The sequence below is a fragment of the Gymnoscopelus microlampas genome, assembly GCF_963454915.1.
Source record: "Gymnoscopelus microlampas genome assembly, chromosome: 2".
Taxonomy (NCBI): domain Eukaryota; kingdom Metazoa; phylum Chordata; class Actinopteri; order Myctophiformes; family Myctophidae; genus Gymnoscopelus; species Gymnoscopelus microlampas.
Window position 1 is genome coordinate 11,058,805 of NC_139939.1, and position 14,667 is coordinate 11,073,471.

General features: G+C 40.8%; 1 protein-coding gene across 2 annotated transcripts in view; it reads left to right on the plus strand.

Moving 5' to 3' along the window:
- fam193a (family with sequence similarity 193 member A) overlaps positions 1-6,573 on the plus strand; it is a 55,153-nt gene extending 48,580 nt beyond the window's left edge. For both annotated transcript variants that reach the window (XM_084084931.1, XM_084084932.1), the window contains exons 23-24: positions 2,313-2,394; positions 4,931-6,573. In XM_084084931.1, coding sequence (XP_083941057.1) covers positions 2,313-2,394; positions 4,931-5,024 — 176 coding nt within the window. In that variant the 3' untranslated portion in view covers positions 5,025-6,573. The remainder of the gene's footprint in view (positions 1-2,312; positions 2,395-4,930) is intronic.
- The last annotated feature ends 8,094 nt before the right edge of the window (positions 6,574-14,667 follow it).

Genomic DNA, 14,667 nt, shown 5'->3' on the forward strand with positions numbered 1-14,667 from the left:
ACCAGCAACCAGGTCTATGAAAATTGGCTCCGGTGTTGCTAGCCCAAAGTCGCTTATAATAAGCCGAGATGGCAACACTGCCAGGTTTAACGAGAGAAATATTTGGGAGGCTCCAGGTCTGATGGACACACACAAAGACTGCACACATATAGTATGGACTATGATAATAACAATAATGCTGATATATTGGCTCTATTTGTGGTTCAGACCAAACATTAGACATGATGTCACAGAGCGAAGAATTCGCTGGGGGTCCATTCGCGGGGGTCCATAACCCAAAGTCTGTTAATACTTTGACTATATACTCGGGGATCTCCATACATGGGAATAAAAGGGACTTCCAAATACATAGATCCCCATATATGGCCATAAAAGGGACAAGGACTGACAGACACACAGATCTCCATATTGGTCATATCTGTCACATCCGTAGAATTTCTAGTAAAATACATACAAAAAAAACAACAATGCATTTCTGGTTCCAAAGCCCTTCCTGTCAGTGGTTGGAGTTTTCGGGGGCAGACACTTGAGACTAAAATAGTGTTTAGAGAAGTGGTCACACTTCATTTATGTACGTATGTGGAATGGTTGTTTTGACAGAGACGCCAGTGAAAGATTGTATCACAAATGACATTTATTTTAAAAAAATAAACACACACTTCACACAGTGTGACTTTAACCACCTAACCCCCTATATAATTAGTTGAACAGACTTCCCCCAGGGGTCTATACTAAGTTGGCACCCTCCTCTATTCCCTCTACATTAACCCTTTATAAGACCGGGAACGCATCTGTGTCATTTTCAGCTTTATTTGGCTATTCAAACAATAGCAGATATACAAGCTCATAGCGTAAAATGACATTTGTAAAATATTTCGTTCCAGGGTGAAGCAAATATTTGAGTTACAAAAATATCTATATATATTCAAAGATTTGCACACATTTTCACGATTTTTCAAAAATAGCAGATCTACAAGCTCATAGTGCGGCACCGCGTGCCGCGCTATGAGCTCGTAGATCTGCTATTTTTGAATAGCCAAAGAAATCGTAAAATGACACACGGATGCATTCCCGGTCTCAAAGGTTTAAATGTCTTTTGGTGAAAACGAAAATAGCCGATCCAAAGGCTTGCGACACGTTGTGAGCTGGTAGATCGGTTGTTTCCCCCGAACGTTCGCACCCAGAATAGTTCATTCATGTGGGTTAACCGAAATTGTAAAAATCTGGTAATGATTTCAGAGTTAAACTAATACTCTGCCTGTATGTCTAGTTAAGTTATAGAGCTGTAATACATGGTTTGAAAGCCAGCATGGATTAGTGCAGTGGTTCTCAAAAGGTTTTCATGTCAAGGACATCCTAACCGATGTGTGTTTGGCAGTGCACTACGCATTAGAGAGGATTTATCAGCATCTTGAAAACGGCTCACAACGCGTTGCATCATGTGAACTTGGAGATGGGCTATTTTCGAATAACCGGGAAAGAAAACTAAGTGTTTGCCTCATTTAGCTGGGAACTCCCTGGACCCCGCTCAAGGACACCTGGGGGTCAAGAACTAGTGGATTTGTTTTATGTAAACACAACCATGATATTGTGGATATGGTATCTTTTATTAGAAGGAGATGCATCATCTCGTTTTCTAGGGGGTCCTTAGCACAAATGAACCACACGCAGACAGACAAGAGCTCTCCCAAAGCTAGCCACTCCCACCCCACCAGTTCACCCCCCAAAATAACACACTTCATATAAGGATACCTTTAAGACCTGAGGCCGATTCTACAAATGTCTGCTAAATCCTAAAAGTTTTCAGAAAAAATGTTTGTTGCTATATCAGTGGTGCTCAAACCTTTTCATGTCAAGGACCCCCAAAATGATGTATTTGGTCGCTGACCCCCATCTCAAAATATTTTGTTCCAGGGACCCCCAGAAGCAAAGATTTGAGTTAAAATGTTTGCTTAAAAAAATCTATATTCAAATATTTTCACACATTCTCATGATTTTTCCAAAATAGAAGATCTGCTGTTTTTGAATAGCCAAAGAAATCTAAAATGACACAGATGCTTTCCCGGTTTTAATGTGTTAAAGTCTGAATACAAAAAATACAAAATAATGATAGAAATACAAACCAATGCATACATGCACATGCAGTAGCATGCCCACATGCAGGGTTTAAACAAACATAGAAACACATAATGGTACATGCACGTTAGGAAATGAAATATCAGTGCATTAGGTACCAGTTCAAAGGAACAATTGTTAAGGACTATGCTAAAAGATGCCATCTGTATTCACATATGTACCACGTTTGCTTGCAGATGACGTGTTCCTTCCCAAAGACATCGATCTGGACAGCACTGAAATGGACGAGACTGAGAGAGAAGTGGAATATTTCAAAAGGTATGTATGTATGTATGTGCGTGCGTTAACCTAAGGCGGTAACCTTCACTAGTTATGGATACAGCATAGATGTCATACTAGGGATGCGCGATATATCGGCCAACCGATATATATCGGCCGATATAGTCGTTTTTCAATTAATCGGTATCGGTCCGATATCAAAATTGCGCCGATGTGAACAGCCGATGATTGCCTCTGTGTCTCGCTGTAGCAGCTGCAGGACTCAAGAGTGTGTGACTGTGTGTGGGGGGGGGGGGATAGGTGTCGGGTTTCACATGGTGTACCGTGCGCGCTGCCTCTCATTCACTCAGACAGAGAGGCTGAGTGTGTGTCGTTGTGAGCGGTGCTCGCGTTTTGCTCCACTCGTTAATTCATTTGCTTCAGGTGTGTAAGCCCAGCGAAGCTTATTAAAGTGGTCATTGGGCAAAAGCAGAGCCTCCGCGACCGTGTTGGTGAACAAACCTAGCAGTAGTTGGGCGCAATACTTGTTGCTACAGAGCTGCATGCTAATGAGTGCTACGTGCTAACAAGTAACAACAAACAAATGTATGCTATCGTGCGCGCGCACACAAACACACACAGTGTAGGACAGTGGTTCTAAAAGTGTGGTCCGGGAATCCCCAGCTAAATGATTGGTAGATAGGAACCAAATGGACCCTTATGGGTCTGTAACTCAGAGTGTACAAATCGAACCAAATGGACCCTTATATGGGTCTGTAACTTGGAGTGTACAGTACAAACCAAATGGACCCTTATGGGTCTGTAATTCAGTGTCCAAATGGAACCAATTGGTCACAATTTTCAAAGATAGGCCTACTGGAGAAACTTTTCAATAGCAGACTAGATTATTTTTTGGACAGATTTAATGTTTCCTACTCTCAGAGAGTCAATATGGTTTTAGAACTAACAGATCAACATCTCAGGCATTGATGGAATCCATTGAAAGAATCACAGATGCAATTGGAATATTAATTTACCCCAAAAAAGCTTTTGACACTATCTATCACAACATATCAATAAACAACCTGGAGAAAATTGGTATTAGAGGCATTGCAGTAGACTGGATTAAAACAAAGTTATTTGGACAGACGTCAACAGTTTGTGAAGCTGGGAAAATACAGCTCAAATCATTTGGACATTGTTTAAGTTGTGGCGTCTCCCAGGGGTCAGTATCAACTTTTATTCTTTACATCATATATTATATTATTCTTTATATCATATATATATACATATATTTGCCAAGTGTCTAAGCTGCTGTCACTGGTACTTTTTGCAGTTGACACAAATGTTTTTTGCTCTGGGGATTATCCAGATGATAATATAAAATAATTTGGAATAAACAGGGATTGCTTTTTCAAATTCAGTGTTTACACATGTTTTTCAGAATGGATACAACTTTTTTTTTTTTTTTTTTAACGATCATATCGACATCGGTTATATCGGTTATCGGCCATAACTCCGATATATTATATCGGATATCGATATCGGCCAAAATGTCACATCGGTGCATCCCTATGTCATACATATTGTTGCTGTCAATATCGTTGTCTCCGTATTTCTCTTCACTGCCACACAAAAGTAACAAATATAGGCCCACAGCTTGTATATTGCGAAACTGAAAGTGGTTGAGTCCATCTGTGGGCTTTATATAAATAGTTAATCAATGAAAAGTATTAAGAAGAGCTCGTGAAAATAATAACTGCATTGGATCCATTAGAACAGAGGTTATTTTTTTGTTTCCTGAAAAGATGATCTTTTGTCAGTTTATGCTTTATTTAGATAGTGGAGGGTAGAGAGACAGGAAATGGAGGGCAGAGAAATAGCGGATGTGAACTCGGGTCCTGGTGACTCACACAGCATGTGGTTAGTGGACCAACTGTTACCACTAAGAGTTACTGCTATGGTTACTACTGAAGTTATTGCAAGATTTTCCTCTGAAGTTACTTAGTTACTGGTAAACTCACAGTATTGCTATTTTTGAATCCTGAAAAGTAACAGTTTTGGACATAATGCGGTTTCCACCCGACAGACGAAATAATGACCGAGATGAGTGGTGTAAAGTAACTAAGTACATGTACTCTCAAGTACTGTACTTAAGTACAATTTTGAGGTATTTTTTACTTTACTGGAGTATTTCCAATTTTCAGTACTTTTACTTCTACTCCACTACATCACAGTGGCAAATATTGTAGTTTTACTCCACTACAATTATTTGAAAACTCTAGTTACTTTGTAGATTATTATTACAAAACCACTAAAGCCCTATATACATTTCGGCTATTTGAAAATAGCCGATCTACAAGGTGCCGCGCTATGAGCTTGTAGATCTGCTATTTTTGAAAAATCGTGAAAAAATATTTTATATCTTTTTTTCAAAAAACCTTTTAGGATTTAGAAAACATTTTAAGAATCGGACTCGGGCCTTAATGGGTTAAGTAAAACCACTGGATGAGACCGACACATGGGTCGGGCTCTAATAAAACACATCGACGTGATTCTGAGTGAGCTTTTTGTCTACCCGTCTCTCTCTCCTCAGGTTCTGTTTGGACTCGGCCCGGCAGACCCGCCAGCGACTCTCCATCAACTGGTCCAACTTCAGCCTGAAGAAAGCCACCTTCGCCGCACATTGAAGAGTGGGCGGGGTCTAACGGCGTGACTGACTGACTGACTGACTGAGCGCGGCAGGAAGCAAATCAGCCCCCCCCCTCCGAATCTGACGCATCCATCAACCCCCCCAAAAACAACCTCGTCCTCCTCTTCCCAGTGTTCTCCTGCTCTCTGCCCACCACCACCTCAAACCAATGGATCTAAAACACTTTTTATTTTATTTCAAAGACCCCCAGTTTTGACTGCATTAGTCTACGGACCCCCGTAACTCTTGAGAATGTACAAATGGAACCAAATGTACCCGTTAAACACGGTCCGTTTGTTTGCTCTACAGTTACAGACCTGCAAGGTGTGTCCACTTGGTTCCAATTTGTGTATACACTCGGGAGTTACAGACCTGTAAAGGGGTCCAATTGGTTCCTAACTATCAATCATATATTTAAGCCGGGGGGACCCCCTGGAACCACCCCTCAAGGAGGGGGTCCCCGAACCAAGGACCTACAGCCAACCTAACTGTTGTCCTCCCCATGCGTCCCCCACTCTGCTGTGTCCACAATCGGTCCCATGATGCCTTGCTTTTGTTCTCGTCGCTGTATGGTTCCAAACCTCAGAACCCCCCCCCACCCCGTACCGAATGAACCCTTCTTGCAGAATCTTATGAGAAAATAAATGAATAAATAAATGAATAAATAAATATCACACAGACACGTTACGCGTGGAAAAATCACAAAAATGCTACTTCTCTCTCTTGATTTAATGGTCCTTTGTGTGCTTCATGAGTCTGAGTCGGTGCGTCGTTTTCTCTCTCTCTTGACTGAAGAGGAATCAATCCTCGTCGCTGAAGTGATTTCTCCACCGTTTTGGCTTTTCTCCCCCTCCCCCCCGTTAAGTCAAAGAGACACTTTGGAACGTTTGGATGGAGTAAACATCCAGACGAGAGAAAGAAGACGGAACGAAAGAAACACGATGGAAATGACGACGATCTGGATAAAACAGAAGAAAGAAAGAAAAATATAAAAAAGACAAATGTTATGATTTTTTTTTTTTTTTTGTTTAAGAATGAAAAGAAAATACAGCTGTACAATTGAGTTATTGTGGCTTTACAATCCTGTCGTTTTCCAACTGAGCACGGCCTCTCATCGATGAAAAATGACACGGGAATGGGCTTGGTCAGCTGGTCACCCAAACTCCCAAACACCCCCCCACCCCCCCTATCCCTCTACGACTTAAACTGACTTCACCGCAAGGAAGAAGCATAATACTTGACAATGTTCTCTTTTTTTTTTTTTTTGTTCTTTTTAACAAAATGTTGAGTAAAAGTGTACCAGTTACAGTTTATTATTATTATATTATTATTATTATTTTTGTTTTCTTTTTGACTTGTAGCCGGCTTGTATCAGAATACTTTCAGAATGAAATTGAGAAAACAAGAACAGTACTCACACCATGGATCTGTTATAGAGTGTATATTGTATTAACACTGAAGCCAAACTGGCTACTTTTTAACATATTGTTAAGTAATATTAAAATCTTGTCTTTCTTTTTTGAAAGATGGAATACAGTAGTATGGCAGGAGGCGTGTCTTGTGTCTAAACTTATTTTTCCTTACAGGCAGTAAACAAAAAGACCAAAATAAGAGCCATGTCAGGTTTATAACCCTAGCATCCCTAATTTGGCCATGTCATTATAGGTGACATTTAAAAAAAAAAGGCAGATCTACAAGCTCACAGCGTGCCATATCGCGACACGTTGTGAGCTTGTAGATCGTCTATTTTCAAATGGCTGGAGTTTTTAGATAAGACTTATGCTGCGTTAATACTGCCAGCTACAGAAGATACAAAGTGACGCAGCGTATCTGTCACCGAGTCACTGTTGAAGTGTTGATCAACACGCTCGTTGACGTCAAGCATGCGTCCGACAGGCGAGAAAAATATAAAGTAAGTAATGTAACCCTAAGGTAAGCAGGAAACATAACATACAGCAGCCATATTGGAAAGAAATGCATGTCTGAAACTTTGTATTCGTTTATTTTTACCGTGTAATTTGTACTTTAGTATTTTTTAAAGCCTGTGCTGTTGAGTACTTTGGCATTTTAAAAAGCAAGCACTCCAGTACTTAAACTCAAGTACAAATTTGACTGCAACTGCCACTTGGTAGCCAAGTAATATTTGACCAGGACTATCTATGCTTTGGCTCAAGAAGGGTTGAGTGCGTTTTCCACCACTGTACTGTATATACAGTATCTAAATACAGAACAAAGCAGTGGTGTAAAGTAACTAAGTACATGTACTCAAGTACTGTACTTAGAACAATTTTGAGGCACTTTTACTTTACTGGAGTATTTCCAATTGTCTATACTTTTACTTCTACTTCACTACATCTCAGGGGCAAATATTGTACTTTCACTCCACTACAATTATTTGAAAACTCAAGTTACCTTGTAGATCTAAATGATTACATTATAAAACATACATTAACCACTTCAGCCCTATTTTATACCTAGGCCATTTGAAAGTAGCCGATCTGCAAGCGATGAGACGCGTTGTGAGCCTGTAGATCTATTTTCAAACATTTTAGTACTTTTTCTTTTGGTACCGATACTTTTGTTCTTTTACGCAAGTACATTTTGAATCCCGGACTTTTACTTGTAGCGGAGTATTTCTACATTGCAGTATCGATACTTTTACTCAAGTAAAGCAATCGAGTACTTTTTTTCCACCGCTGGTCACATGAGAACTTCATCACCCCTTCCAGGTTTGCTCATTTGGAACAGGAGAGTAGGGGGCGGGGGGGGGGTTGTGGCCCTAAGGCAGCGGTGAATAACATTTACTGGTGGTGGTGATGAAGACGGTGTACGATAACATTGACATCACTGCCGTGTCTCTCTCTCTTTCTGTGTGTGCCTTGCTCACAGGTACCCCGGCCGCACGAGACTATAGAGTGAGTCACATCCATCCAGGCAATGTATGAGTGAGTGCCTTCTGGGAAAGCAAACCCTCCACAGTCGCAACCTTTAGTCCAAGGTTGCTGTAACTGAGTCGGGTGGAGCCCAAGGTTAGAGCTTATGTTTCTTTGATGGGAATACGCTGTATGGTAGTCTAAGTCTGGGTTTCCCAAATGTCTTCAGCTCGAGACACGCGAGAAATTTGGTGTTTCCCCAGGACCTAAACTTAGAGATATACATTATTTGATTCATCACTTAAGCCCTATTTCGAAAATCTCCTATCTACAAGCTGATATACAAGCTGATATATCGCATCGTGACATCATGAATTAATCACTTAAGCCCTATTTTTAAAAACAATATTTTAACTAAAATATTGTATAAAAAAAAAATCGGAAAATCGTTTAACATTTCGGATATTTTTTGCCAAAAAAATACATATTTACTCATAAACCCATAAAAGCATGCAATCCAGCGTTTGGTAAGCGTTGTACTGTGCCATCATTAGCCCACTAGGGGCTCTTGCAGGGTGTGTGTGTGTGTGTGTACTGTGCACTGTGCATGTAGATGTGTGAAACCGTAGAGCAAAGTGCTGTGAGGCTGTTATGAAATCAAGTGCTTTCCCCTCTGCTCCTCCAGTGGTGTGATGTGAGTGACATGAGCTCATAGTGTGACCTCAGCACATAGAGATGGATTACACCATATAAAATGTTCATTCAAACGTCGCCACAAATACACCGATAAGCTCTTTGTGGACAGTGTGGTCCAATCTAGCTCAAACGAAATGTCATATTGACGAAATAAAATGTTTTATCTCTCTTCCTCATAATGTGCAATTTAGATTCGAAGCTGGTGTACGCGCTATTTTGTGGTTAAAAGTTTTTTCTTAAAGTTACGTGTGTTTATTCAGTAACAAGGGTCTCTGGCTCTTTTTAATAAACACAAAATACATGTATATGTATAGCACTTTCATCCAATCAGGAGAGAGAACTCATACAGGATAAACAAGTGAAATTGGAAGTGATACATAAATGGTATATAGGCTATATATTGTTTTTAAATTGGAACGCTATAAAAATGGAAGCCGATAGCCGATAATTAGGTTCTCTCGCTCTTGATTGGATGACATTTTAACCTGCCAGAAAATTGAGTTTTTTTGTTTATTAAAGAGCTGGTGATGACAGGGAGACCCCTGTTACTGAACAAACACTACAGCAACGAGAAATACAGAATACAGAGCTTTTTAACAAACAAATTCCGCACCACCTTTAAGGGAAAACTCTACTTAGCATTACCCATTTAAAAAATAAGTACATTTATACTTTATTTTTATTCTTTTTGTTTTTAGAACAAGCAGGTCATCTTGGGCTTCACATTACAATAAAATGAGTACATTTCAGGTGTTTTTTAACACTCATTACGTTACGGGCTATTCAGTCCAGAAGATAGGGATCCTATGTTAAAGCGTCTTCAGCCTTGCCCATTTCAAAATGAAAGTTATAAAAGTTCTTTAACAGCACCATAAAAGGAAGTGCACTCAGAACGAAACCGGTACAAATGTAGTGAAAACAAGACACACGATAGGCAGGCAATTAGAATATAAGAATTAAAATATGACACTGACGCTTCTCAGAATCATTGGGGGTTTGCTGTCAAAACCCCATGGCCTACATAATAACCCCCATCATCACCTGACATGCTCCCCTGTGTCGTAAAGAAAAAACACCTGACTGTCATCTCTGAACCCTTCCTTTTTTTTTTATATGCCATACTTTCAACTCCACGGGCAAAGTCTGACTTTATCACAGCGGTGGGAGAAGTACTCCTTTTACTTGAGTAAGTGAAAGTAGCAATACCACATTGTAGAAAATACTCTGTTAACAACTAGTCCTGTATTCAAACTTTTAATTGAGCAAAAGTTCAAAAGTAATAGCATCATTTCACAATTGTTCTTCAAAAGTATTCAAAATGTCAAAATAGCAGATCTACAAGCATTGGCACGTGAGCTTAACGTGACGAAGTGTAAAATAGGGTACTGTTTTGTAATATAAATCTGCAAAGTAACTTGTAACGTACTCGAGTAAAAGTACCTCAAAATTGAACTTGAGTACAGAACTTTACTAAATGTACTTAGTTACTTTCCACCACTGCTTTTACCATCAGCTTGCAGTGGTTTCCGCATAACATTTTCCATGCTCTTAGAGCATGTGAATGAGGTTAGATGATAGCTGCTGATAGTAGAGCAGCTACACTTCCTGTATGTAGCGTTTCACATCTATGTATGTATGTACGCTTTCACTCTGACTGTTCACCAACGTGGCAGACGCACACACACACACACACACACACACACACACACACACACACACACACACACACACACACACACACACACACACACACACACACACACACACACACACACACTGCACCTGAAGATATCATTGTCTGCACAGTGCACACTGTTTATTCTTAACCTTGTTTAATTTTGAGGACCCCCAGTTTCATATGCATCAGAGCAGGCCACACGGATCCCCATTTGACACCATTGTTTTATCTCTGGGACTCCAATTTACACTGGAAAATCTTAGTTAATCTAACTCTGAGAGTGTACAAATGGAACCAAATGGACCCTTACGGGTCCATTTGGTTCCATTTGTACACTCTCAGAGTTACAGACCGTGCGAACCAGTGCTCCACACAATCTCAATTTCCCACATTAGTGTTATGAAATATGTGATATATTGAATTTCCTCATTAGTGTTGTTATTTCAAAACAAGTCAAATTAGCCAAACTAGACAACAAGCTCACAACGCGCCACACCTCAACACTTAGTGAGCTTGTAAAACTACTCAAAAGAAGTTTGGAAACGTAACTTCGGTCGATTATTTCCCCCCTTCAATAATACCAATTGGTATTGTATTTTATATTGTTGTTATCGTTGATTAGTCACCTTTACAACGAGGAATAACTTGTAAGGATCGCGCAATCGTGGATTGAGCAACACCGCTAAACCACACACCTGTGACCTGCCAGCAGGTGTGTGCTGGCAGGTTGCTCAAAACAAGAGCGATTACCAACTGAAGCATATTGGGGGATTTTGGCAAATATTTTTGGGGGCGCTGCCCACACGTTTAGCTGTGTTGCTCATTCCACGATTGCACGATCCTTACAAGCTGTACCTCGTTGTAAAGGTGACTAATCATCGTTAACATCGATATTAAATACAATACCAATTGGTATCATTGAAGGGGACAAATAATCGACCAAAGTTACGTTTCCAAAATTTGAGGGTGTTTAGATCTGCTATTTTGGCTATTTGTCGTTTTGGCTATTTCCCTGTCGTACGAGTAGATCGGGATCAACTGGTTTTGCAGTATTCTGATCCGGTCTAGAGATGATCAGATATACGGATCAATAGTCTGTGCTCCCAAAAAGAATTCCCTTTGAAACCAGGGATGTCATGTTTGTAGGGCCTACCCATAAACCTGCAAAATCGTATGAATCCAGCAAATTTCTACCAAGTATTTCTTGGAATACTTTGTTTTATTCCAACTCGTGGTCGACGGGCGAGACTGGGCTACACGAGTCGGCGTTCATGTGGGGGAACGATCGCGTCATACAACCGGATACAGATATTAGTAACCGGTCAGTTCAGAATGAAAACCAGGCTTTCTTTTCCGTCCATGTGGAAAGACTGGTGACGCGAGGTCACGTATAGCATGACAAAGTACAGTACATAAATTGTTAATGATTGCTTTGTCCTTTTTATTTCAGCTACAAGTAGGTCATCATCAGAACAGGTTAAGTCCAAGAGGAAGTGAGATAAAAAAGCAACAATGTCCAGAAAGATTAGACTCCTTCCTCTTCTTATTTATTTCACAACTGGGGGAGGTAAAAAGAAGAAATACCATTCTTACAAACATGGAGAATGAGTGTGCTGAGGGAAATGTACACTGTATATGTCTGAAGGAGACAAAAGTCCTGCCGAGGGCAGAGCATGATGACTCATGGTTTATTTCAGGTATGAGTGATTGTCTGGTGGGTTTGCTGGCGGTCTCGTTAAGGTCGGAGCTTCCCTGTCTGGCGCAGGGCCTTGCTGTGTGCCACTGGATGTACATATGCATACTGTACGACAGGGGTCTTCAACGTTTTTCAGGCCAAGGACCCCCTAGCGGAGAGAGAGATTATGAAGCAGGGACCCCCACTACATCAAAGATCAAACTTTTGTATAGATTTCATAGATGGCTGGATTCATGCTGTGTATAAAAAAATAGTATTTTCTGATAGTTAACCTCTATACCCTCAATATTTAGTCAACTTGACCATTGGCTCTGTACTCGTTTCTCTCTACACCGTCTCTCCGAAAATATCCGACCTAAGTTCACAACGTGCGAGGTGTTGTGAGCTTCTAGATTTACGGCTAATGTTCCCCATCACACAAAGATTTGGCAGACCCCCTGTAGGGACTCTGAGGACCCCCTGTTGAAGACCCCTGCTGTACAACATGGTAAAAAAAATAAAGACGTAAGCACTTGAAACTTTGTCCCTATTCTGGGGGACATTGACGACATTGACAAAAATAGTCGTTCTACATGTGAGCTTGTAGAGATGTGGTGATGATAAAAAAAATGAAAAAAGGATGGGGCCTAGTAGACCCCTGGGAGATTATGGTCAATGACGGGTTTTGATATCGTCTCTGTCGGGGGGAAACCTCATACTGTCCAAAACTGTTACTTTTCAGCATTCAAATAAAAAAATAGCAAAAGTAGCAGATCTACAAGCTCGAAACGTGCTGCGTTTCGACCTTGTAGATCTGCTACTTTTGATGCTTTTGTGTGACGCTGTAGTATATGATCAAGTAGGGCGTTACAGTTTACGAAAAAAACACAAAAAGTTAGAATATGGAGATAAGAGGTTACTGCCTGACAGCAACAGGTTTTAAGTGGTTAAGTTAAGCCCTATAGTCTTCGCCATGCAACCATGAATGAAAATAGCTGATCTACAAGCTCACTGCACTTTGCAAGCTTTTTTTTTTTTATTATCAATTGACAACCTTTTCCTAAGTTATCGTGATTAACCACTTCCGTACCAGCATCCGTATATTGTGGGGGAATGCTTTCGCAGGTAAATAGCCGATCGACAAGCTCACGCTGTGAGCTTGTTTACCTGCGAAAGTTTTCCCCCACAATAACAGAAAACAGAAAAGACAGCAGCATTGAGTCCTGAGGGACTCCATTCAACCATACGGGGTTTAACCCTTTAAGGCCGGGAAGGAAACGCATGTGTGTCATTTTAAGGTTTCTTTGGCTATTTTTAGAAAAATCGTGTCCCTGGAACAAAATATTTTAGATGGGAGGGGGTCCGCGGACAAATACATATTATTTTGGGGGTCCTTGACACAAAAAGTTTGAAAACCATTGATAATAATAATGAGCAACATAAGTAAAAAAATATATAAAAAAAAGCTTTAGGACATTTTTTTGGGGGGATTTACAAGACATTTGTAAAATTGAAGGTTTTTTTTTTGTGAATTTGTAAAAAGATTTGAGTTAAAAACTTTCGCTTTAAAAAAGTATATATACATTCAACCTAAAGATTGGCACACATTTTCACAATTAAAAAAATAAAAAAATGCAGATCTACAAGCTCGTAGCTTGTATATCTGCTATTTTTATATAGCCAAAGAAATCTTAAAATGACACAGATGCGTTCCCGGTCTTAAAGGGTTAAGAACGTCTCCAAATGCCATTGGACAATAGTTGGGTTCAGAAAAAAAAAAAAAAAGAAAGAAAGAAAAAGATCCACGGGGGCTTTCGAGGCCTCGAGACGAAGAAGAAAGAACAAACCCGTTGTGCCAGGTTTTTGGATGGTTTCGTGGTGAGGCCAGCCAATGCCTTGTGGGCCCCGCAAGCAGACTATAGGGACAAACCCCAGCGCTTGTGCTGATGTGCGTCGGTCGGTGCCATCCTGTCCCGCTATGCTGCTTGCACGGGGGGGCAGGTCCCTCAATGACAGGGGACGGCGGCGGCTGAGCACCAATAGAGCCCCATTAGAAGGGATCAGAGCCGCCCTCTGGCTTGTAATCAGTAAGGGGAATCTTTTCATTGTCAACCTTGCCTGCAGCGCTTCAGGATCACATGCACACACTGCTCACACACACACACACACACACACACGGTAGGGAAACCCCCCCCCCCCCCCTCAAACACACACACATCCCCCACACACCCCTACAACACCCCCGTCCTCCCCCCCATCCTCAAACATGGAGGTACTGTGGTGTTTCGTGACTGCCAGTGGGCCAAGTAAGGACTTTTATACAGGGGTGGGAAAGTAACTAAGTAGGTACATTTACACAACGTTGCTGTCGTCGGGCAGAAACTCTCCATCTCCATATTCTAACTTTTTGTGTTTTTTCGTAAATCAAGGCCCTACTTGATCCTACTACAGCGTCACACAGAAAGCATCAAAAGTAGCAGCTCCACAAGCTCAAAAATGTGACGCAAAGCAATGCGTTTTGAGCGTGTAGATCTGAAACTTTTGCTGTTTTTGAAATTGAATCCTGAAAAGTAACAGTTTTGGACAGGTTTCCGCCTGACAGAGGCGACAAGTACTGTGCATTTGAGGTGCTTTTACTTTGCTTGCGTGTATGTCCATTTTGCCAATACTTTACGCTTCCACTGCACTACATCTCGGAGGCAAATATTGCACTTTTTTA